Source organism: Misgurnus anguillicaudatus, unplaced genomic scaffold (assembly GCF_027580225.2).
Source record: "Misgurnus anguillicaudatus unplaced genomic scaffold, ASM2758022v2 HiC_scaffold_34, whole genome shotgun sequence".
In the NCBI taxonomy this organism is placed as follows: Eukaryota; Metazoa; Chordata; class Actinopteri; order Cypriniformes; family Cobitidae; genus Misgurnus; species Misgurnus anguillicaudatus.
In genome coordinates, this window is record NW_027395284.1 from 1,456,260 (window position 1) to 1,480,181 (window position 23,922).

The window sequence follows — 23,922 nt, forward strand, 5'->3', positions numbered from 1 at the left end:
CTAAATGGTCTGGATAAAGCGTATTTGAAGCGAAAGTATTTGATGAACTTATAATACAGGCAAAGAGCATTCGATCAATATCATCATCTCATTTTTGACAGAGATGGCGTTTAGCAGTTTTTGCATCTGAACTCTTATTATGAAACTGAAAATGCTGGAAACAACATTTGCAGAAACAGAATATTAAAATACTCTAAAAAACTAGATGCAGCACTTTAGGGGTTATTATGGCATAAAAATATTGACTAACCGTGAATTAAACATCGCTGTAAACAAGGTAAAAGAGAGTAAAAACTGAAATAAAAGATCCAAGGACAAAAACACCCCCGTAAAAATTGACTTTCTGTTGTTATTGTTATGCTCCTTATTTTACTTATCCTAACTGTGTGTTGTGGTATTCAGTGTACCATAATAATCTCTCTTTAAAAAACACAGTACACAAGTTACCACAACTAGCTTTCAAACATAAACAGTTTATGCCACAGGTTAACTTGTATAGTAGACAAGTGACAAGAAATAAACACTGAAGCCAAATGGGAAAATAAGATAACAGTAGACTTATCCTCAAATGGCATGCCCACATAACGCCAAGTTTTTGATCAACTAATCTGATTGGCTCAACTTTACTCAACTGTTTTTTAATGTAATATACTTAATATTTACTGTATACTATACTGTACTATTATGTACATTTTTGTATCCCACCCTTAAATGCTTTGTAACAACACAACAACAACGTAGTTTACTGATTAACCACCTCAGTATGATGCATAGTAGGAAAAACAAACTACCTAGTCAAGACTGTTTACCAAAAACATCTTCGAACATTCATCATTTGTTGCCGTTGGTTCATCAATATAGTTGATGATGTCATGTGACAGGTGGCGTACTAAGTTATTAATCTTCTCAAATCAATTTTATGTCAAATAAATTTTATTTATGTACAAGTTCCCTCTTACTTCCCTCCTCCCAGGGATTCCCAATTAAGGGTCCTAAAGCCCAAGCGCACTTTCATGTATGCGCACTTTTCAAAAACAGTGCTTTAATTCTGTTTACAAAGTAAAAGACATAAAATGCACTTTGTATATAGAATGATGGACATAGGATATAGACTTGCGACGTTAGTTGTCTAACGATGCTTTTGGGAAATACAGCCCAGAACACAGTAGCTGCAGTCAAAGGGCAATGCAACAATCAAACATGCCATGTAATTTTGCATTATCCCTCTCTAAATAACCAAGTGGCCATTACTGCACCTTCACGTAGCTGCCAGTAATTTGAAGTATTAATTACCAAGGGGTGCATGAGGCGCCATGTTCTCAGTGCAACTATTAACATCAGGTCTGATCACATGTATAACATATAAAACAAACATACAGAGCAGTCGCAACTTCAGAATACAAAGAACGCCATTTTCAGCAAAGCTGTGTATCATGGCCGTTGCATAAACCAAAATGGAGGGTCTTCCATGACATCAATATTGTAGGCTTGAGAGTTGCGCAACAATGTCTTGCGGTTCCAGTAAATAATTCATCAGCCAACAACCGTTAGCCTGCCATTATCTATTTAAATCCTAGCGCAATCCCATCCTAAAACCTGCATGTGGTGCTGTCATGGCCTGGTTGGAAGAGAGGAGAGCAAGCCAGAAAAAAGACAGGAAATTAAATGGAAAGCACGACTACAGCAGGACCATCTTGAATATGCTCCTTTCTATCATATTTTTCACCTTCATAGCCTCTCTGTTCCCTTCAATCCTTCATTCATCTACTTCGACGTGTCATCCCTTCATTCTGAATCATTGAGCCAATCTCTCTTCTCTATTATTCCTCTACCAGCTCCCTTTCATCTTTTATGTCTCACTCACTTCTTTTGCTTTCCCCTTATGTTTTCCCCGTATCTTTCTAATCATCCCTGGAAACAGCTGGAGGAGAACCTCCATAATCAGACCTCCATATTAGTTAAATCCAAAAACATCAGAGACAGCCCCAGGTTATTTATTTATTCATTTTTGCCTAAGACCACACTGAAAATCTGTTTCTTTATGAGGTTTCAGGCAAGAAATCATAAACTTTTGTATATATTCCAAAACCAGAATAACAAGGAAATCTTATGAGTGATCTCATAAGTCTCTCCTGGACATAACTATATATCACCTAAAAGACCAGATTGCCTTTTGTAACCGTATAATCATTATAATCATATTTCTGCGCTACAGCCTAAAGCTGTATGCATGTGAAGAAAGGTTCAGATTATGGGATCAGAACCGATTTTATAATCACAGTATAATTAGACCATTAAGCATATCAACTTCTAAGTCAAGTAATTCATATATATATATATATATATATATATATATATATATATATATATATATATATATATATATATATATATATATATATATATATATAGACAGCCTTCTTCTCCCAGTTTTCTCTGCAGACCTCTCAATCCACGTGCATATCAGCCTCCTTTCTTCACTCTCCTCACTCGTTCTCCATTCACTTTGCTCTTCAGTCTTCCTCTGATGTGCCTGTTTCTCTGAACTGTGCATCAGTAGCACTGCAGTGCTCAGTTATCCCAGCTAAAGGCCTGCTGGGTCCGCTGCTCCGCTCACATGTGCCCTGAACTGGACTGAACTGGTGTCAGCACGGCGAAGGGGGACGATTTCACGGAGAACAAGTTTACAGAGCATATCCACATGGACAAAAATGTAATTTGCTTTCTCTGTGCAGACACATTTGTGCCAATTATTCACCGCATCTTTAAGTTCCTAGTCATGTATCGATGTTCCCCGAATGCGCTTGATCCGTTTGAAGGTTATTTAAAATCTTTCCACATATTACATCATCTTTTTCCTCTGGCTGTGTACGAGACTCGTGTGCTTTTTTACGGAATACACAAATGGAAAACTGTCAAAATATTAGACAATATTTCAACGGCACTATGCTACAAATCCCGTTGCAGGCTATCGATTCGGGTGCTTTCATCTAACTGGGCTCTTGTCTTTTTAACATGCCAGTTTACAGCCCAGAAATCACTTTTTATGAGTTTCTGTAAAGGGATCAAAATAATCGTATTCTGCCTTTTCCTGACACACCACACAATGACCCACCAGCATGATTATAATAATTAGTTAAACAATGGCTGCCAGTTCCTGATGTGTCAATGAATGGCACTTAGTCATTGGCAAAGCCTTTCCCATCACCCAGAATAGCAAACCTAATCATATGGAAAAGCACCTAAAACACGAGGCAAAATGGCAGCACCTTTCCTGCTATTATACTAGCAATCGTTAACATTCCCTCCGTAAGCCATAGAAAATGATCTGCCCATATATGGACTTCCCATTCCCCTCCATATTCAAGGCTGTCTCATAAAGCACTCGGTTCCCAGCAAACTCTTTTATTGATACGCAGAACGCCAAATGGGCTCTTTATTACTGGATGTTCAATCTGGTCTATTGTGTTTTAGTGGCTTTTATGTGGCTAGGTAAGGACCAATCACTTCTTTAAACGTAGTGTGTAAATCCATGGCCTCGAATCCCAGAAGTGCACTAATAAGTGTGTCTATATATGACTACTTGGAGTAAATCAATAGGCATCATGAGTTAAGAGAAGATGAGGGCATATACATTTGAGCGAAGGAGAACCTTATATAAAAATGTCGATAAAAATGTCTTTTAAACTTCTCATTGGTGTTCAAAATAAGTAAGCACAGACAGATAGCTTGCTGTAGCTCCCAAAGACTTCTCTTATAAACGGCAGGTGGTGGTACGGCAATGGTCTATGAATGAATTAAAAACATCTGCTTGCTTAAACAATCTCTGCATCACACAAATTAAACCATTTTCTTGTAATGTGTACAATTCAATATCAAAGGATATAATGTTTCGTTTGCCTGAGGAATGTAAGAAACTCTACACCAACCTATACCATCAGCAAGGCCTATAATGCTTTTTGGCCCTATCCCGTTGGATGGGCTTTTGCCAGACTTAAAAATTAGATCAACACATAATCATGTATGCACCATAAGCTCCTTTTTTTCTAAGTCTTAATGTGACAATGGGAAGAATTAAATGGATTTTATGGATATAAATAACGAAAGCGTTTATCTTCGAATAATTAGCACTGATCTTTTCTTCTTCCCAAACGATTACAGTAGGTATTTCTTTTCTATCCCTTCAAGCACAAGTCTCTATAGGAGCGGAGCCAAATAAATCAAACACAGTGGTCCGTCCGTGTGTCATTTTTCTAAATAAGGGCGAAATATAATTGAGTCAATGAGCAGTTAGTTAACCTACTTTTTCAGTTTCTCCTTGCTTGGGCGGCGCACACTGAAACTACACATCAGAATGGAAAGCCAAAACATCAAGACATCAAACAAAAGTGAGATCAATGCAAATGATTGATGCATGACATTGGTGGACCTAATGCACAGTAAAGACTGTCCATCTTAAACTATCTCACCTAACCTGAAGAAAAAAACACTATCACATCTGCACAAAAAAAAAACTCATTTCCGGTTTAACATCAAATTAGTTCATTAACACTGTAAAGTACGTGGCAGTGGTACAGTATTTAATGCAATAAACACATGTTCCTCACATAACCATGCAAGAAATCACAGCATTCGCCCAGTTTGCATACTGTACCCATGCACATGCGTACATTTGCGGGCTACACTACACAGTCTTTTAAGTGAGACCGCAAGCCAATAGCACAATAGTCTTTGCTTTGTTAGCCCACTAAAATCTGCAATTCTCCAACATCCACCTCGACGCGTAATGGTTTAACTGTGAGTGTGAAACCGCTTAGCGCATCCCTGTGCTGAAGCACGGTCACCAATAATTTATTCATTAACTTAAGTTGCTCCAAGGTCCAGAGGTCCCTGACGTTTTGATCAGCCCTCAAACTGCTCCGATTCGTCACGGGTCCACGGGTGTGTGCCCGGTTCCCTCCGTGACCAAACTTCTAAGTGCTGTCAAGTTCACATCTGCATAGATCTCTTATTCAACCCTGCCAATTAAACCTCTGGAAAATTACACCGACCGGTTCGTTCAGTACACACATGGTGACAGCTTCCAAGTCATGTTTGCATATAACCAATCAGTAGCAACAAAAGCACTAATTTACTAGCTCGTGCAATGCGTTAACAAACCCGCAACCAAATTATGCTTACCTTGCTTTTAAGTTTAAAGGGTCAGTCGCGCATTTCCGTACTGGTAGTATTAATATTCCTCCGGGTTGATGATTAGGTTCGTGCTGACGGTCCGGTACTCGCCGCTGTTTGAGATGCTGACAGCAGCGCGCAGGATTCCCCTCCGTCCCAGCCGCGCGTTTCCATTGGTCTTGCTGCACCTCAGTTAGAGGAGGGGCGCAGAGATGCGCTCTTGCTACGACAACATGCACATGCATCCACAGCAAAACGTGTTTCCTATTAAATTAATATGTTTTCATTGTATGGTGTCTTATAAGTTAAACATGAAAATAGTCGCCATTAGCCTATGTATGGGCATGCAATGGAGGCTGTCTGGTACTGTTTAGTGCTTCCTTCAGCAAAATGAACCATATTATAGTAAAAGTGAAGAAACCATGCTTTTTCTTGCGAATTGATTATCATTTGTATTTACCACAGTTTAAATACATGTATTATTGCATTTACTACAATAAAACAAAACAATAAAAACATGGTTATACTAAACCAGTAAATGTTCGTATTTTCGTAATGGTTGAAACAAAGAAGTGGTATAGGAAAAGCCTTCCGAGTGCTTCTATCTCATGATTTTTCCAGATAAAAGCAAAATGCTAGTTTGACAAATGCAATACATGAAATGAACACAAGTCCTTTTATTCTCTATCTTACAAAAATTGAGAAAGAAAATGGGTTTAACCCTTTTAAGGGCTAAGAAAAACCAAGGTCAGTTTAAAAGCTTTAATGAATTGAATTACTGTTTCAACGTAATAACACGTACGCCTCAGACGCCCTTGAAAATACAAGAAAAAATGTCTGACTTACATTCACTCTAAACAGAATTGTATAAATACATTTTATAAGACCAAAGGATTAAGGAAATAAACCAGCGATTCTTTTAAGGTCAAAACTTCAATAATCTTGTCTTCTTTTATTTATTTTAGTCTATCTTGGTCATTCATTAAAACACCAAATGGGAATTACGCCGCTCAAAATTGTAATGTGGTAACATTAACACACTGGCTTATCCGTTTCATATTCAGAAGAAATGATTACAGCGTTTAACCATAATGCTGGTTATTTTCACAGCCTCTGGTGTCAATTCACAAACTCGCTGCAAATAAATGCAGCGAAACCTCGCAGACCTCCGCACACGTAATCAGGCCTACGGAAATATGACATCAATATGTAAGCAGTATAATAACATGCATGCCTATCCAAACGGAAGTCTAAACAATACGTCAACTGCCAAAATCCAATGGGAACAAAATTTTCAAGAAAAGTAAGATGTATAGGTGTGAATGTCTGTGTCTTGATTTAATCGTGTTCAGCACCTTGGCCAGCGACTCACAAGCTCCATCACAACAGCAAGTCCCATTGACTAACACTGACAACACGTTTACCATTACACTCCATTTTTGTCTTGTTTTCAGTACAAATATCAAAAAATTCTTAAATTAAGATGCATTTTCTTAATGAGCAAAATGACCTAAGAAAATAAGTCTAGTTTTTAGACACAAATATACAATTTAAGTGAATTTGTGCTTAAAACAAGCACATCTGCTAATGGGGTGAGAAAAAAATCTTGAAATAAGTCATTTTTTTAATTAAAGGTCACATTCTTTCTGATCCCATTTTTAAACCCTAGTTAGTGTGTAATGTTGCTATAATAGCATAAATAATACCTGTAAAATGATAAAGCTGAAAGTTCACTGCCAAGTGATATATTTTCTGTAACAGAATTCGCCTTTCAATACAGCGAACGGCCGGTTTGGACTACAGCCCTCTACTTCCTGCTTTAATGACGTCACTAGAACAGTTTGTTGGCTAACCTCCGCACACAGGAATACGTCAGTCGCCAGCTAAGCTAACAGCAAGCTAAGCTAACAGCAAGCTAAGCTGCTATCGAATCACAACCAGGGGGGCAGGGTTTCATATTATATTAAAGCTTGCCATTGATTAGCGGACCCCCACCTGGTGTTAGCATTCCATTGACTCCCATTCATTGTGGCCTCACTTTGACAGCGAATAACTTTACCATTAGAAGCAGTTTTTGTAAAAATAGGCTAACGATTGCGTCATAACCTTTGACTCCCTGTCGCACAGTAGAGAAATTACCATATGAACAGGAAGAGAAGCTCACAGGCAATCTTTTACTGTCTATGAGGCAATCGGGGGGGACGTGGAGGCATAAAGTCAAGGGAGAAGCCCATAGAAAGTCCATAAAAGCTAGGGACAAAATTGTTCAATGTTTTGAGGATTCGGTGGGTGATTCAGATTTCTCTTGGCACAGCTATTAGAATACTTAAAATTGTCAGACAGGTTGCTCACGTCACATCTATCATCAAGCTTAGTTTGAGTCTGCGCAGTACGCTCGACCCCCAGGAAGTGCGTGCTTCTAATTGACTTTACTTGTCTCCATTAAATCCAATGGGGTTGCTGTGTCCATTTTTTTTACTGTCTATGATCACAATACAATAAACAAGCTACACAATCAGAACTCGATACATATTTCTAAAGGAGGGACTTCATATAACAAGGAAGACATCAGCCTGTTTTGAGGACAGTGAAAACAGGGCTATACAAATAAGTAAATTGTGTGAAAAATACTGCGTTTTTTACACGTGAAACATGAACACAATGTCCACTGTAAATACAATCAAAGCTTTAAAAACACAGAAAGAAAGGGACCTTTAAACACTTAAAGGTGCTCTAAGCGAATTCACGCGTTTTAGACCATAAAACATTTTTTGTTACATACAGCAAACATCTCCTCACTATCTGCTTGCTGCCTGTCCTCTGATCAAACTGTAAAAAAAAACGATCTCTGTAGATAGCCCAGGCTCCACAAACTGCAATAAAAACAAAGTGGCCAAACCTACAAACAGAAATCATAACAAAGTGTTCCAGCCAATAACCGAAAAGAAGGATTTGGAGGTGGGGATTGGGCGCTTTCATGAAAGCACGGGAGGGAAGGGGAGGAGTTAGCTACTCTCCGTTTGTTTGAAAACAGTTCAAATATTAACAAAAGTAACGTCACACAGATTCGCTTAGAGCGCCTTTAATTTAAGAAAAAAGTCTCACCCCATTGGCAGATTTTTTTTTCTTTTTGCTTGTTTTAAGCATAAATTCACTTAAATTTTATATTTTTTGTCTAAAATATTTTTTTTTCAAGAAAATCTTGATTTAAATTTTTTTTAAAACTTGATTTAAAAAATACATCTTGATTTAAAACATTTTAGATATTTGTACTATAACAAGACAAAAATACAACATATAAAGTCATTTTTTGCAGTGTTACTTCTCACTTATGACAACACTGTACTGTTGTCATGCTTAATAGTGATTGGTTTATCAAACATCTGGGTTACAGATGAAAACTGAACTGTAATTGACGAGTCTCTGTATCTTTGCCTCCATCTGTCTATATTTGGGTATACAGCTGTTCAAACGTCACTTCGCTGCCTCTCATGCAACTGACTTTTCCTCAAGGAAATGCAAATCTAGGGTGATTTAGAGAGCCCATACATCAACTTGAAATTTGAGTACAGTACCTAATGCATGCATTGAAAAAATCTAAAGTACCTGCTTAGCATTTTAAGTATTTTACCAACCCAGCTGATTCAAACAGTCAGCTGAGTGTCACATAGTAGATTGCTCAGATGTCCCTATAATCCAAAAGTCTAGCTTTGCATCATACGCATTTACAGTATATCTTGCAATACTAAACAACAGTATATGATTACAGTATATCCCATTTCCCAAACTTTAATAAGCATCTTTGGAATATGAATCTCTGATGTAAGTTTCAGCAACAGTGATAAACAATGCTCAGACTCAATGCAACTGCATACGTATCATTAATGCATTCATTTCGTTGCAGGTCACATGAGACTCAACACTACTACAATGGACTATAATTGTCGATTACAGGTTTATATGGATGAAAGTCGTCAGCGCAAAACATCTGGTGGAAGGTAATTGCAGGACATAGCAAATTATCATTTAGAGAAATAAATTTAACCCTGGAGAACCCACTGGTCAAATTTGGCCAATGTTAATTGATGCTAAGATAAAGGTTCTTGGGTTCTCCAGGGTTAAATGTGTGTGATATTACCTTCTAGGCCAGGGTTTGTATAATATGAAAAACACATGGAAAGAAGTCATAGGCACATAATTATAGAAGTTAGGTTTACTGTGTACCATTACATAGCTGAGCGATCCCTGGCACACTGTATGACTGTAGTCGATGCTCTGTGTCAGCAGAAACAGCGATTGAAACTACGATTTTGAAATCTGACATTGGGTCTTCAATTATTTTAAGAGCGGCGTATGTGCTGTGTCGTGTACCAGACTGGTGGTGATGGTGATCTGTGTGTTCACCATCCGTGCTCACAACATTTATACCAGAGTTATGCTCAAAGCTATTCATGATTCATAAACATGATTATATTTCCACATTGTGCACATTTCATACAATCATAAATGACATATGGGACAGGCAATGATTGAGGGCAATGATATTTACCCAACCAATCACGGGGCTTTGTGATGCACAACAGGACGCATCTCCATCACACAGTCTATGCTGACAATCACAAGATGGAACAAAACACAAATCAAATTTCCAGTGAGGTTTGTGTCATATCACAGCTAAAGGTCACCTCTGAATTTAGTTTTTGGTCACAGTCTCCACCTCGCATGTGTACTCTGAATCAGCGAACATGAAGCAAGTGATAGTTATTGACCAATCCCGGATGTGTGCCCCCACACAGCTGTCTCCTCTCTATCGCCAGGCCTAAATGTTTCTCTGAAAAGATGGCACAAACATATAATAATGCTGCGACTACCCTTATAAAGTGTTCCCTATGACAATATTGAGGTGTGATATACTAAATGCAAAATCGTGTGATGAATAACATATTTCAGTAATGGTTGAGTTTTAAACCATGGCATCTCCACCCCCCGTTGGCCAGGGTGATTCACTATCAACTTAAGCAGCTTTTTGAAATGCTTTCTTACCCGTAACCTGCCTCCAGATTAAACGCTGGTCTTTATGTCTGTAACCTATCAGCATATTGACAGTTTTAATGGCGCAGCACTGATTGGAGTGGTCGCTGGAAAACTGCTTGTGGTCTCTGCAGTGCTGAGTAAAAGGAAAAGATGACCCTGGGAAATAAACACTAAGGTTGTTCAATAAAATAAATACTCGGGACGTTTTTTGGGCTTATCTAAAATTAAGCATTAATACTTTAAAACTTGGTGTCTCCTGTATGGTCTGTTTTAACTGTAGCCAACTAACATGTTATCAAAATTCAGTAAACAAAGGCTGAGGATGAAAAGCATTGTAAATATGAATATTTCATATGCGCATGAATTATTAATATTACTCCTCTAAAATTTCACATGCGGGCTCACGACAGGCTTGGTTTAAATAAAATAATCACTTTAAACAGATATTTTCCCAGTTGTATAAACTTATGTATTTAGATGAGAAAAATATTTTAAAAATACAGATCACAGCCCTTTGAGGCATGCAGGCAACCTGAGTCAATAAATACGCTTTTCTTTGAATGCCAAATTTTACAAAGTATTTGCTAAAATAAGCCTGAGAGTAGCAATATGTATGTCTGTGAATTAATGTAGCACACTTTCATAACGCATTTTTTTTCCTCATTGGCCATAGTCAGGGATGGCTGGAGTACCAGGTAATGCTAAAATGTAGTTGGTCTTCTTTACAATTCTCACAGTCCTTTTGTCATTACATCACTAGTCTATATCGCCATCCAGTGGTGATTATGAAGAATACACAGATCTTCATCTAGAGAGGTTGTGTTACATCCTAGGACCCAAAGGGAGGTAAAGTTGAGTATACACACACACACACATAGTACACATCAATAAGATTGGAAAAAATGTGATATTAATAGTTATAAATAAAAATAAAGATGTAATTTGATTCAGACTGCACATGGGAGGAGATTGTACCCCCACACTAATAATACTTATTATTTTAAACCATGTAAGCAAAAATATTATTTACCACCCAAAGTATGCGTCTTCAAACACTGCACTTTAGCCCATGACCAGATTGGCCTTTCCAAAGTGAAGGGAATCTATTTTTGAACCCGTCCGTTCCTTTTCCTGCACGAGTTCCTGTGGGAGGGCCACTAAAAAGCATGGGAAAGTTTCCTTTCCCTCATTCGTTTCTTTTTCTGATTAAGAGCCTCAACGGCAAGTGCTTGTAAGAGTCTCAGTGGCAGAATCTCCTCACACGGATAGTAAAGATAAACATTACGCAGGGCTTACAGGTAAGCTTATGTCTTATAAATCATCTTTCCTGTAGAGTTTGATCTGTTATATAATAACCTAACACAACTGACTATATACTGTATATATAACCAAGTTTCTGAACTAACATTAACATTTGATAGTAGTTTTGAATAATAGCAACATTTTACATATATCCAAATAGTCATTTTGTTAATAATTGAATGTACAAAAACTATTGGACTGTTATATAGTACATTTATAAAGGACCTTTAGTTATTATTTTGCTATTTTTATTTAAAAACCAAACATTTAAGCTGAAGAAAGACAAAAAGGCAGAGAGAGAGAAAAATTCTGAGAATTCATATTTCTCTGTTATATAAGCCATCTAAAGGCTTCTGATTTTCCCCTGGGGCCAAACAATGCAAAAACTTTATCTGTTTAAGATCTTCCTCGTGGCCAGGGGGCAAAATATTGAAATAACACATTTTTACTATTATTATTTAGGTTTAAACAGTTATGTAATGTTTGAATGAATCGACCACATAAACAAACCAGGTCTGCTGAAAGAAGAAAACAAGAAAATAAACGAATAAACAGATAAGAGCAGTCTGGGAATGAACAGTGTATGTGGTGTTTACACAAACGCGAGTCATTTCGAGCTGGAACGCTTTGCTGAGTCCCATGAGTCTTCAAAAAGAAGACACAGATGCTTTCTCTTCAGAAGTTCATGCTTGAAAACTGATTATAACACTTTCTGTCTGTGATAATTTAATTTCTAATGACAGGTCATTGCCGGGATTCATGATCCATTCTCCATAGCATTCTTTTGAGGGTCATTTAGTCTCTATTTCTTGTTGGAGTTAACTCTGACAGTAATTTCAAATAATTTATGTATAAAGTTGTATATTAGGCTACAATCGATAAATTAAGTTTGTCAGTAAAACAAAACCTTGATTTATTTGTTAATATATGAAATATATTACTGATTAACCTTATACATTGTTCCAATTCACTACCCTTTCGTGTTGTTGGCCAAAAATGGCCACTAAATTAAAAGGCTGTAAAAATGTATCAGATTAATATTGTTTTTCAATTTTTTTTGCATAAATCTGTTAATCAACCTCAGTACTGATCAAAACTACCAAATGTTTCCAAAAAGTTCATGATTTTAACTCTTTAATTGCCAAGTTCATAAGTGATGCCACTGATTTAAAGGGGACATATTATGAAAATCTGACTTTTTCCATGTTTAACTGCTATAATTGTGTCCCCGGTGCTTCTATCAAACCTAGAAAATGTGAAAAAGATCAACCCAGTAACTTAGTTTTGGTAAACCATTATCTGCAAGCATGTGAAAAAAAGTTCATTGTAATTTGGCTCCTATTGTGATGTCAGAATAGGATAATACCGCCCCCTTTATCTGCACTATCCAACCACAGCACAGCCATTTAGTACAGAGAGAAAGAGAGAGAAAGAAAATCATTCACAGCACAATTGAGTTTCAATTGCAACAAACCACCATCATGGTGATCAGTGTTTGCACTTCATCCGCTCATTTGCATTTTAAATGACACACCCAAAACGGCACACTTTTGCTCAGACCTAGATTTAGATTTAGTTTACATCTTTAAAAAAATCTCATAATATGGGAAAAAAAACACAAAATGCCTGATTTTCAATATAAAAAGTGATTGTGGACTGGATTTTTTTCACCTTTCTCACAGTCTTGGGCATGCCAAAGATTAGTAAAACCATTAGCTTTGATGCATTTTTAGTTTTTGTGCAGCATCAGATTTAAATTCCCCCCCCTCATTTATGGTTTGTGGCCATTTTTGCACCATTGACTTCCATTATAACAACATTTATTTATTGCAAAGCAATGACACCTTATAATCATGCATTCTTGATTCTTTGTGGTTTTTCCTTTTGCAAAGAGGTAAAATTTGTCAGTTTTACTATTGAACACCATGTGGTACCATTAACCCTTTAGTAGCAAGTGCAAAAAACAGAGCTTAATTTCTAGGGCCTCATTTATAAAATGCTGCGTAAAAACCATCCTACATTTGATCTTACGATCATTTAACAAAATGCGTACGTGTGATTTATAAACCGAACGTACCCCTTTCAAATCTATAAATCGCAAATGAACTTGAACTTGTGCGCGCAGCCAAGCAGTTTCAGATCTCCGCCTTTAAACGATGTGTAATTAAAGGCAGAGTGCACAATGTTTGAAAGCCAATGTTGATATTTGAAATCACCTAAACAAACACGCCCCCACCCCAATAGAATCTGGACCTTCTTTTAAAAGACCCGCCCCACACATACGCAACCCGGCAAGGATGTCGGTTAGTAGACACGCTCCTTACTGCTGATTGGCTATAAGTGTGTTTTGGTAGTCGGCCCGTCTCCTTTTCCAAAGCGTTTTTCAAACATTGTGCACTCCGCCTTTAATGTCAGACATACAAAAGAGCGCTTGTCAATGTTTAAACCCAATTTCAAACAGCAAGAATGGCTTATATTTCCAAAAACCTGCAGCAATCGGACAAGCAAAAGTGTGTACGTCTGCTCAGACCCTGACGTAGCGCTAAGCACTTTTCCACAACAAAGACAGTTTTTATAAATATGAACTTTGCCGTGGATTTTTGCCTACGCACACTTTACGATCAAATCTGTGCATACGCACGCTTTATAAATGAGGGCCCTGGTTTGTACACAACACGTAAGGGTAGAATATGTGCCCACGGTATATTGTTAAGTTTTTGGGAAAAAAAATCTTAAAATATGTGTAAATATATGATTTGTCAGAAAAAAATCATTCAATTTGCTGAAACACGGAGAAAGTTGTGGCCAAATTAAGACTAAAAAATAACAAAACACATTAGGGTTAAGTTTATTTTTAAATGTAACAAATGGATAATTTGTGGAAACTGTAATGTGCAAATCTTCTCTTTCAATCTTTTGAAATGAAAAAAAGAGACTATAAATTACCCATAACAATTGTGCAATTTGACTCATAAATAGAAAACAGCCTACGTATGTTACCAGATGCAACCTGCTTTAGTTATTGGAGGACAAAAGTTACAAACAGAATCAACCTGTTCCCTATTAAATCTTTGAACCTGTGACTTTATTTTTTTGTGGTGGTCTTACTCATGATGTTTACAATTTAGAGGAAAAAAACATGTTTTGCAATATTGATGAACACTGTGTACCTTCCGCTCAGTATAATGTTGCTGTTTTCTGTCATGCTTACTTACAGTAGGGATGTTTGCCCAGATCCCACAATAAAAATTGTCTCTTCCTACAGATGTTCATTTTGTGTATACTTCTTGTTTCTGCCGGTGTAGAGGATGTCCAGAGCTGACTGGGGTTTTCTGGAGCACCTGCTGGAAGGGGGTCAGGAGTATTCGACAGGCATTGGGCGTGTGTGGCTAACCGTGCTCTTCCTCTTCCGAATGCTTGTGCTGGGCACGGCGGTGGAATCTGCATGGGACGACGAACAGTCTGGCTTCCTTTGCAATACCAAACAGCCCGGCTGTATGTCCGTCTGTTATGACAAGGCGTTCCCCATCTCCCACTTCCGGTACTTTGTTATGCAAGTCATCTTCGTCTCGACGCCAACTATTTTCTATTTCGGCTACGTGGCCCTCAAGGCTGCAGATAAGAGAAAGCAAGAAGAGAAAGTAGAAGAGGGCAGAAGACAAAGATATCGAAAAACCAATGAGCGTACCCTGGAGGCCATAAAAGAGGAAGATGAAGAAGATGAAAACAAAGCATCGGAAAAGAGAAGTAGAGCTCCAGAACCTCCAAAGCTAAAAGGACGGCTGTTGTGTGCTTACGCTGCCAGCATAGCCCTGAAAGTTATTCTAGAAATCGGCTTCATTGTAGGTCTGTGGTTACTGTATGGATTTGTAGTCGAGCCGAAGTACAAGTGCACGAGGTCTCCATGTCCTCACACAGTCGACTGCTTTGTCTCACGGCCCACCGAAAAAACTATATTCACCGTGTACACGCAAGTGATCGCCATGATCTCGGCTCTGCTCAATGTCATTGAGCTTTTTCACCTGCTTCGGTTAGCGGTAACTTACCGCCTAGAGAAGCAATATCAATGCCAGGAGGACATTAGTAAACGTATTGATAGGAATCCATCTCGATCTGTACAAGCTAAAGTTCAGTTAGCAACATTTAAAGAGAGGGATCATCTCTTTCTACCCATAACCAATGATAGGTACCATGCATCAGGGTTAAAATGGGACAACAGAGAAGCACACTCAATGGAGGACATGCTCCCTAGCTACCTACACTGCATAAACAATGAGAAACCAGCTACGCACAAAAGCCCCCCAACAAACCATTTTCACAAAAAACACAATAAGACTGACAACAATGACAGACCCGCCAAACATTACGTTTAAAGAACAGAACAATGAGAACCAAGGATCAAATTTTGGGGAGGAACAGTACAGTGAAAGTCAGCCACATGTATATAACTGTAAGTGGTTTACTGTACATTAGAGAGGCATTTCCTTTGTTTGGATAAACAGGGAAATGAGCAGTGGGATGGACTGTCTTCCGTGATGAGTGACTAGATACAAGGTCTCTCAAGCAGTGATTAAATCAAAGAATCTCAAGTCGAGAAATATTTAAAGCTGAAAGAAACGAGCACAACGGCTATTAATAAACGCCAAACCGAAGGGTGCTTTAAAGTCAAGTACTGCACTGCAGGTCACTTTGCATAAAAGAGTCAGCCAAATGCATAAATGCAAATGTTTAATACGGTACAGCTTGGGTAATTAATACCATACTGTATTTCAGATCAAAGTGAATTATGTGAAAGTGAACTAAATGTAATATTTAATGTATTTAAAATCAATTCATATTGTTTATCTTTTTCATATTTATCTACTTTTATTAAAAATGTTTTATTAATCTATTACAACACTTTGTTGGTGTAAACTAATGATCTTCATATTTAAACAACACTCCTAGAAATAAAGGTGCTTTACCATGCCATAGAAGAGCCATTTTTGTCTGAACGGTTTCATAAAAAACCTTTATCACCCAAAGAACCTTTCTGTTGCACAAAATGTTCATTGTACACTGTAAAAAAAGATTTGTTGGTTCAACTTAAAAAAATAAGTTACCTGGTTACCTTAAATTTTGAGTTAAATGAACTTAGCAAATATTAGTTGACTTAAAAAAATCATTGTTGTATCAACTAATATTTGAAGAGTTTGGTTCCAAAACATAATAAACGCCATTTAAAAAAACATTTTTACCGCCAAAATCAGTATTGTATCAGGTCAGTATTAAAAAGTAAATTCTGAAATTTTACGCAAAATGCAATATCCACTGTGTTATTCTGTCATCTTTTCTCCCTTTTTCCCAATACGCGATAAACGGCACTAATATTTTGTGACGGGGAATAGGCAAGGTAAGGCAAGTTTATTTGTATAGCACATTTCATTCAAAGTGCTTTACATAGAAATGAGGAAACAATATATAAAAGAGAAAAAAGAAAATGTAAAAATAATAGATACACAATAAAATCACAATAAAAACAAAGATACATGAGAATTTAAAAAAACAATTAAAGAAAATAAACGTAACCATTAACACTGAATAATTTACGTGAGGGGCACTCGGGAGACAGAAAAATGACGGCAGTTAATTGTTCTCCCGACAGCTTCAAGCTTCTGTCATGCTAACACATTGATCTTATGAAAAACTTTCCATTATTTTACTCAAAGCCAACGAAAATCGAACAGGACCAAAACATTTTACAGCTGATCGCTGTCAAAAAAGTTGAGAGATGAAGTCCCAAGTATAACAGCAGCAGTGACAGTGTTATTAATATGACAAAGTAAGCATATATTGATTCAATAGATTTATAGTATTTTGAAAAAAAAACTTGAATTCATGGTCATGGATTTATTGCATTTTGTGGAAAAAAAGAATCAGTTTTTATAATAAATCTTTGAAAATCGATTTATCTTTGAAAATGTATGTTATAACCTAAAGATGCTATGTGAAAGTTTGTAACAGAAAATAGTGGTTTTCATCTTGTCACTTTATTGGTATAGAAAACACATTTTTACCCAAATTAATCAAAATTGATTTATTGCGTTTTGGAACTAAACTCTTCATTTTTAAGTTATATTAACTCAAAATGTTTATGGAAACCAAGTAACTTAGTTTTTTAAGTTGAACTATCTTTAGATTGTAAAAATGTAAAAAATAGAAATATTTTAAGAACCTTGCTGAATGCTTATTCAAAGAATCAAAAATTGTTTGATGGCATTGGTATAATAAAGCAATAAGCCCCAAGAAGCAGTGGGTTACCAGTGCATTTTATAACAGCTAAGGGCCGTTGTTAGCTGTTATAAAATGCACTGTAACCACACTGCTTCGCGGGGGTTATTGCGTTTATGATCAAATATGCTTGGAAGCATGCTTAACTCTTTCCCCGTTGTTTTTTTTTTAAGTTGCAACCCAGTTTTAGTTTAATGCCTTGCAGAAAAATTTTCTTCTTTAAATAAACATAAAATATCAAATGAAAGAACAGACCATCCGCTTATAAACACAAACAAACAAAAAAACCCTGTTTCATCCTACCTTCATTTGTTCTCTTATCACCTCTCAAATTTTTAGCTAAAAGCGGAGATAAAAAATTTTTTGTGAAGAACTTTTGTAAGAGATCAGATTCAGAGCCTGATCAAAACACGCTGTTTTTAGTGTTGAGTGAATGCGTCAGTGTTTAAGTTGGGTAAAATCGCCACCCAGTGGATAATAGCGGACGTATGAACTTGAGTTATAAACTCCTCAGACAACGTTTTCTCTTTATCGACGAGATGACTCAAAATGTTTTATTGACATTTATCTTGATATCGCCATTAATTGTGCAATTGTAGACAAATTAAAAATATGATTAAAGACTGGTGTTTATTTTCATAAATCAGTACGCAGCAACAGTGGCGCAGTGATACTCCTGTAATGCGGTCTGAACCGTGGGTTTACCGGGGTATTTTATCACGGCTTAGAATGCGTTTCAACCAATCAGAATGTAGAACCAGAACTGCCCGTTTTATAAAGAACCTTTAAAGCACCATGATTTCTATGAGGGAACTATCACACTATTTTGTTATACAAATAGGAAATTAATATTGATATGCTTTAAATCATATTTAGAACAGCAGATACATGAAGCAGTTGTTCTTTATAAATTACATGATACACACTGGAAAGTTTTTTTTTAATGCTAAAATTAATTAAAAAAAATGGAGATACTGTTTTAACTCTAAAATTATCAAACTGTCAATTCAGCCATCCTACAGTATGTAACTTAGGCCTTGTTGCATTTCTTTTATCGTGTCCACAGAAGTCATTTCCAGCAATGTTTGAGCTTTTTCCACAATGATTAGAAAGTATATGTATAGCAAGAAAAGATGAGAATTTACAGTAAGGTTCGGTACAGACATGCGAATTTCAGTGAACTTAGTAATCAAATCAAAACAATATGGTAAAAATTACATTTCAGCAAAGCACTCAACAAGTGCTTTTTTCATCAAATGGTATGTTGCTAATGGCGATCATGTTTTTATTATGGGGTGTTATCTGCACTGCTGGGCTCCAGTTTATGAAAGATTAATGAGTCTTTTGCTTGTGGGGTTGCCAACCATAACCTGTCTTTGCTCAATGGATAGTTCCCTCTATCGCAGTTGGCCGGCAAAAACCGTTAGCCTGTCATCTCGTTCCAATACAAAGCTTATGAGGTGCTACACAAGATGTGTGGGTCAGTCAACAGCTGGTGAGGGTTGACCCTTTTAGTTTCCTTCAGTTAACAAGCAAAGAGAAAGACAAAGAAAGAAAGACCTGCCCGGTGCACTATCAAACTCTCTCTCTTTATGTGTGCTGGCAAAGCCGTTTTACAGTGAAAACAAAGTTTGGTGTGGAAAACACCTACAAAAGCTTAATCACGGCCTGAAATTGTAAATCTGTGTTGCATTGCCAACTATGCTTTAATGTGCACACCCAGGCATTAAACAAAGGCAGACGAATGTGTGCCATTTTAAATCCATAATAACAAAAAAGTCCTGCACGCTTGCTCTCTTCGAGTCATTACTTTGCTAGATACATTTTTACAGGACAAGTTTTTTTTTTTATTGGACAAAGGTCATTCTATTTGTGAAACCCAGCAGGGACACTGCCAGCTTGCTTGCCCTTAGGTGATTTGCACAAAGTAGCACCAATGAAAACGAGCTGTCACTCTTGCGGGCCTTCGTCTGCATCCTGATATTGTTTTGCCGACCACTGGTGCATTCTATTTTATGCTTAATACCATGTATCTCTCATACAGGCAACAGTGGACATTAAAACATGGGAATTCTACATACCTTTAATATATGAAGAAGCATCTTGGGATTGGGCTGTTTGTTGCCTTCGAATGGCCGGTCAACCTGCTTCCTGTGGAGGATTATGCCTGAGTGCCAATGTTTTTCCTGTAGGGGATATAAAGGCTGGAGCACCACATGTGCAAATGTATGTGCTTTAAAACGGTCAAATTTATACTTCCTGTCAGCTGATATGAAAGCCATAACAAGAAGTCACACACAATCCCACAGCGGGAAAATAAAGGCCTAAAAATAACAAGGATGTTTAGTCTATACTCAATAACGCACATTACAAAATGAGTGAGTCTGAGTTTCTATACTATGTTATAAAATTAAAGTGACTTGACTTAAAGGGACACCATTTTTTTGGAAAATATGCCCATTTTCCAGCTCCCCTAGAGTTAAACATTTGATTTTTACCGTTTTGGAATCTATTCAGCTGATCTCTGGGTCTGGCGGTAGCACTTTTAGCATAGCTTAGCACAATCCATTGAATCTGATTAGACCATTAGCTTTGCGCTAAAAAATAACCAAAGAGTTTCTATGTTTTTTCTATTTAAAACTTGACTCTTCTTTAGTTACATCATGTACTAAAACCGACGGAAAATTAAAAGTTGTTATTTTCTAGGCCGATATGGCTAGGAACTATACTCTCATTCTGGCGTAATAATCGAGGACTTTGCTGCTGTAACATGGCTGCAGCAGAGGCAATGATATTCCGCAGCATCCGAAAATAGTCCCCTTGTTAACTTTCAATATTAGTCTTTTAACTCTAGGGGAGCTGGAAAATTAGCATATTTTCAAAAAAAGTGGAGTATGCCTTTAATGTTACTTAGCTGAATATTTGTCACAACCTTCAAAACTGCAGTCTATAGGCTTACAAACATAAATGCACTCCCATCAAATGATCAAACAGATGGTTAAATAAATAAATTAGGTAACCAGGAAAAGCGCTAATAGGACTTCCTTTATTTCGCCATTGGTCACTCCAGGGACGGGCTAACGTGGTTGTTCACTCTTACAATGGTCCAGTGACGGGCATTGTTACATTGTTTTTGGTCAAATCCCACTTGCGGCTGTTTCAGGAAGTCCTGACCAACTCCCGAAACCTTGAATTACATGAAATGACAATACTATGAGTGCCGCATGCAAAACTTACAGTCAAGGAGGCAATCGGTAGATAAAAAATTTTATCCGATCTCCCAAAGTTCTGTGGCATAGTCACGGAATATTTTGCTAATTTATCTGTGTCATTGTCACGGATCTCCGCATTTTTCTGTGTCTGTACCACAGTCTTTGTGGTACGGACAGTGTCAGTTTCACATAATGTTTATTCGTAATGGTTTTTCGTATTTTTAAACCATTTTCGCGTGGGTTTCGGGTTAGATTTGGCGTTTGGGTTAGTATGTCACTTTAACTATTGGTTTATACCTTTTTTCAGGATTTTTAAACAATCGTCGCCTGACGTTAGGGTTTGAGTTGGGTTTGGATGTCATTTTATGTAAGAGAAAGTCATTCTAACCCCAAACCCAAGCGAAAATGGTAAGAAAATAAGAAAAACAATTGATTAACCAATACGTGAAACTGACACGGAAAAGAAAGTCCGTGGTACGGACACGGAAACATGCGAAGATCCGTGACAATGACACGGATAAATGAGCAAAATATTCAGTGACTATAACACGGAAATTTGTGAGATCAACTGAAACTGAAGTAATAACCAATGTATGTTAACCCCTACTTGGAATGTGACCTTGCATTTAACCCATCCACTTAGTAGTGAACACACACACCGGCAGTTGTGACTCGTGAACACACGCACACACACACAAACACGGAGCAGTGGGCAGCTATTAGTGCAGCACCTGGGGAGCACTGGAGGACAGGTCATAGATATGTACACTAGATGTCGCCTTGGCTACGGCAGTTCATTGGACCGAATGCGTCAAACAGAGCCGCCATCTTGAAACAGGGGAACCCCGCATCAGCATCATTGTAGGCAATGGTGTAACGGAAATAAAATCACCATAAATCGTAATGAACGCGGTTTTCTTGGCTTTCTTTTGGTTCGTTTCAACAGTCAGACATGTATTTAGCATTTAGTACTGGAAAAAATACAAGTTTTGATTTTATGAAAATTTACTTTTTTTTAACTGTAATGCATAGTGCTAGTAGCCCTTTCATCCATGCGCAGCACAAAAGTCCGGCATCGTTCATGAATTCGAAGTACAGGCAGAGATAGCAGCTTTACCTAGATACTTTCTATGACAAGACCCCTGTTCTAAGATGGCGGCGGTTTTGACGCATGCTCAGAACCCCAAGGCGACATCTAGTTTATATATCTATGGGGACAGGTGGCTTGCTTAAGGACACCTCAGTGAGACTCAAACCGGCAACTCTTGATTTACAAGCCAACTCTCTAACCATTAGTCCACCACGACTACCCCATATTATAGCATAACTAAAGCAAAACTAATGGTGGATGTTGGCCTACAGCTCCACTACTTATAAAAAAGACAAACCGAGATGAGTTTGGACATGGTCATATACAGGGCAGCGGTGACTCATTGTGCATCAGCATCTTTAACCTTTAAACGGTGACTCACAGCGTGGTTTCTCAGAAGCAATGCTTATTAATATGAAACTGCTGATGAAGATCAATGCTTGATGCCTCATACACAAAATAATCAGGCAATTATTATTGTTATTCTGTGATATCTCATACAAAAAATCACCAGCATTACATTCACCCCCTTCACATTTTACATTTAAATTTCTCAGAAGGCGCCTTGAAATCTGCCATCTTTGCTAATGAGCGGCCAGTTCTGGAAGTTTCTGTAATAATGACCCTGCTTACCATAAATACTCTACTTAAGTATACCAAGGTTTTTAGAACTTAAAAATAACAAGAACATGTTTGAGATGCAGCAGATAAGTATTTGTTTGCATATGTGCCAAAAAGTAGTGTAACGTAGAGTAATTTATCTTGAATGGGACAATAGGCTATTGATAAGACTCTAGGGGCTCATTTTAAAGAATATGGAAGTCACTCTTGTAACTACAGTATCTTAAAAGGTTCAAAGAGGGACAGACTGAGCCGGTTGTGGGAACTGAACTGTGAAGCCCATGGGAAAGGGGAGGATTTTGAGCGTCTCTCCATTGTTTCTGTCGCTGATGGGAAACTCGCTAGTGAATAATTCTACAGTAATCATGCAGGAGCCTGTGCACATCCTGACTAAACAGGGTGGCCGGCGTCCTTTCTTTTTCCCATCACTCACGAACAATAAGCTTGTTTGCCCCCTGGGATAAAACAGCACCTTTAACCACCAAACCCACAGACGTGTACCTGGTCAAACTAAAACAATCTTTAAACCACATCCTCTCCAACACAGGATCTAACAGGCTTACAGGAGATATCTCATACAAATGCTATACTTTTATAGACAATGGTACTTTTTTTGTAAGGTTGCATTTTCTGTTACATCAAATACAAAACAATTTGATCTGAGTGGATGTTTCAAACAGTATGAATACATATGATGACAGTATATATGAATACTTTCATTGACCAAAAGAAATCTGGACATTATATCTGAACAGATGGACCTAAATTGTACTCTCCGGATTCAGTTTGCCTAATTATAGCTCACTTCTCTTTCACTGGTCAATTTTTGCCAAAAGCTCTGCTATGGAAGGATGTGGCAGATATTAATAACATCTGAATGACATCCTGGTGTACCAGCTACTGTTTACAATATGTCAACTATTTACAGACAATCTGTACCCACAGACCTCCAGTCATCTTTCATAATACTCCACGTTAATTTTTTATGTTTTTACCAGAGTGTAGTATTCATAACAAACTGATGACAAAATGAAAACTATAATTTTGTCACCCATATGTTGTTCCCAAACTTCACTTTCCTCCAAGAAACACAAAAGACATAACATTAGACACTGTAATTAAAAGGTGACTGAAGCTGTCAGTCTGTAACATCTAACAAAATAATATCTTACAGGTAAAAATACAGCATAAAGGAAAGTAAATGATAAAACTTTAATATTG

At 37.4% G+C, this 23,922-nt stretch overlaps 1 protein-coding gene across 2 annotated transcripts; it reads left to right on the forward strand.

The window, feature by feature from the left end:
- Positions 1 to 11,374: 11,374 nt before the first annotated feature.
- Positions 11,375 to 16,527, forward strand: LOC129455781 (gap junction alpha-6 protein). 2 transcript variants are annotated; one of them, XM_055220541.2, is made up of 2 exons: positions 11,375 to 11,504; positions 14,814 to 16,525. In XM_055220541.2, the coding sequence occupies exon 2, from the start codon at positions 14,817 to 14,819 to the stop codon at positions 15,879 to 15,881; it is 1,065 nt and encodes a 354-aa protein (XP_055076516.2). In that variant the 5' UTR covers positions 11,375 to 11,504; positions 14,814 to 14,816; the 3' UTR covers positions 15,882 to 16,525. The 2 variants fall into 2 exon arrangements, with proteins under 2 accessions (XP_055076516.2, XP_055076517.2); XM_055220542.2 differs by having other exon boundaries at positions 11,387 to 11,504; positions 14,774 to 16,527.
- The last annotated feature ends 7,395 nt before the right edge of the window (positions 16,528 to 23,922 follow it).

Bases quoted from the DNA above. Each gene is read 5' to 3' on its own strand.
- LOC129455781 (XM_055220541.2), top strand. From the start codon at position 14,817: ATGTCCAGAGCTGACTGGGGTTTTCTGGAGCACCTGCTGGAAGGGGGT.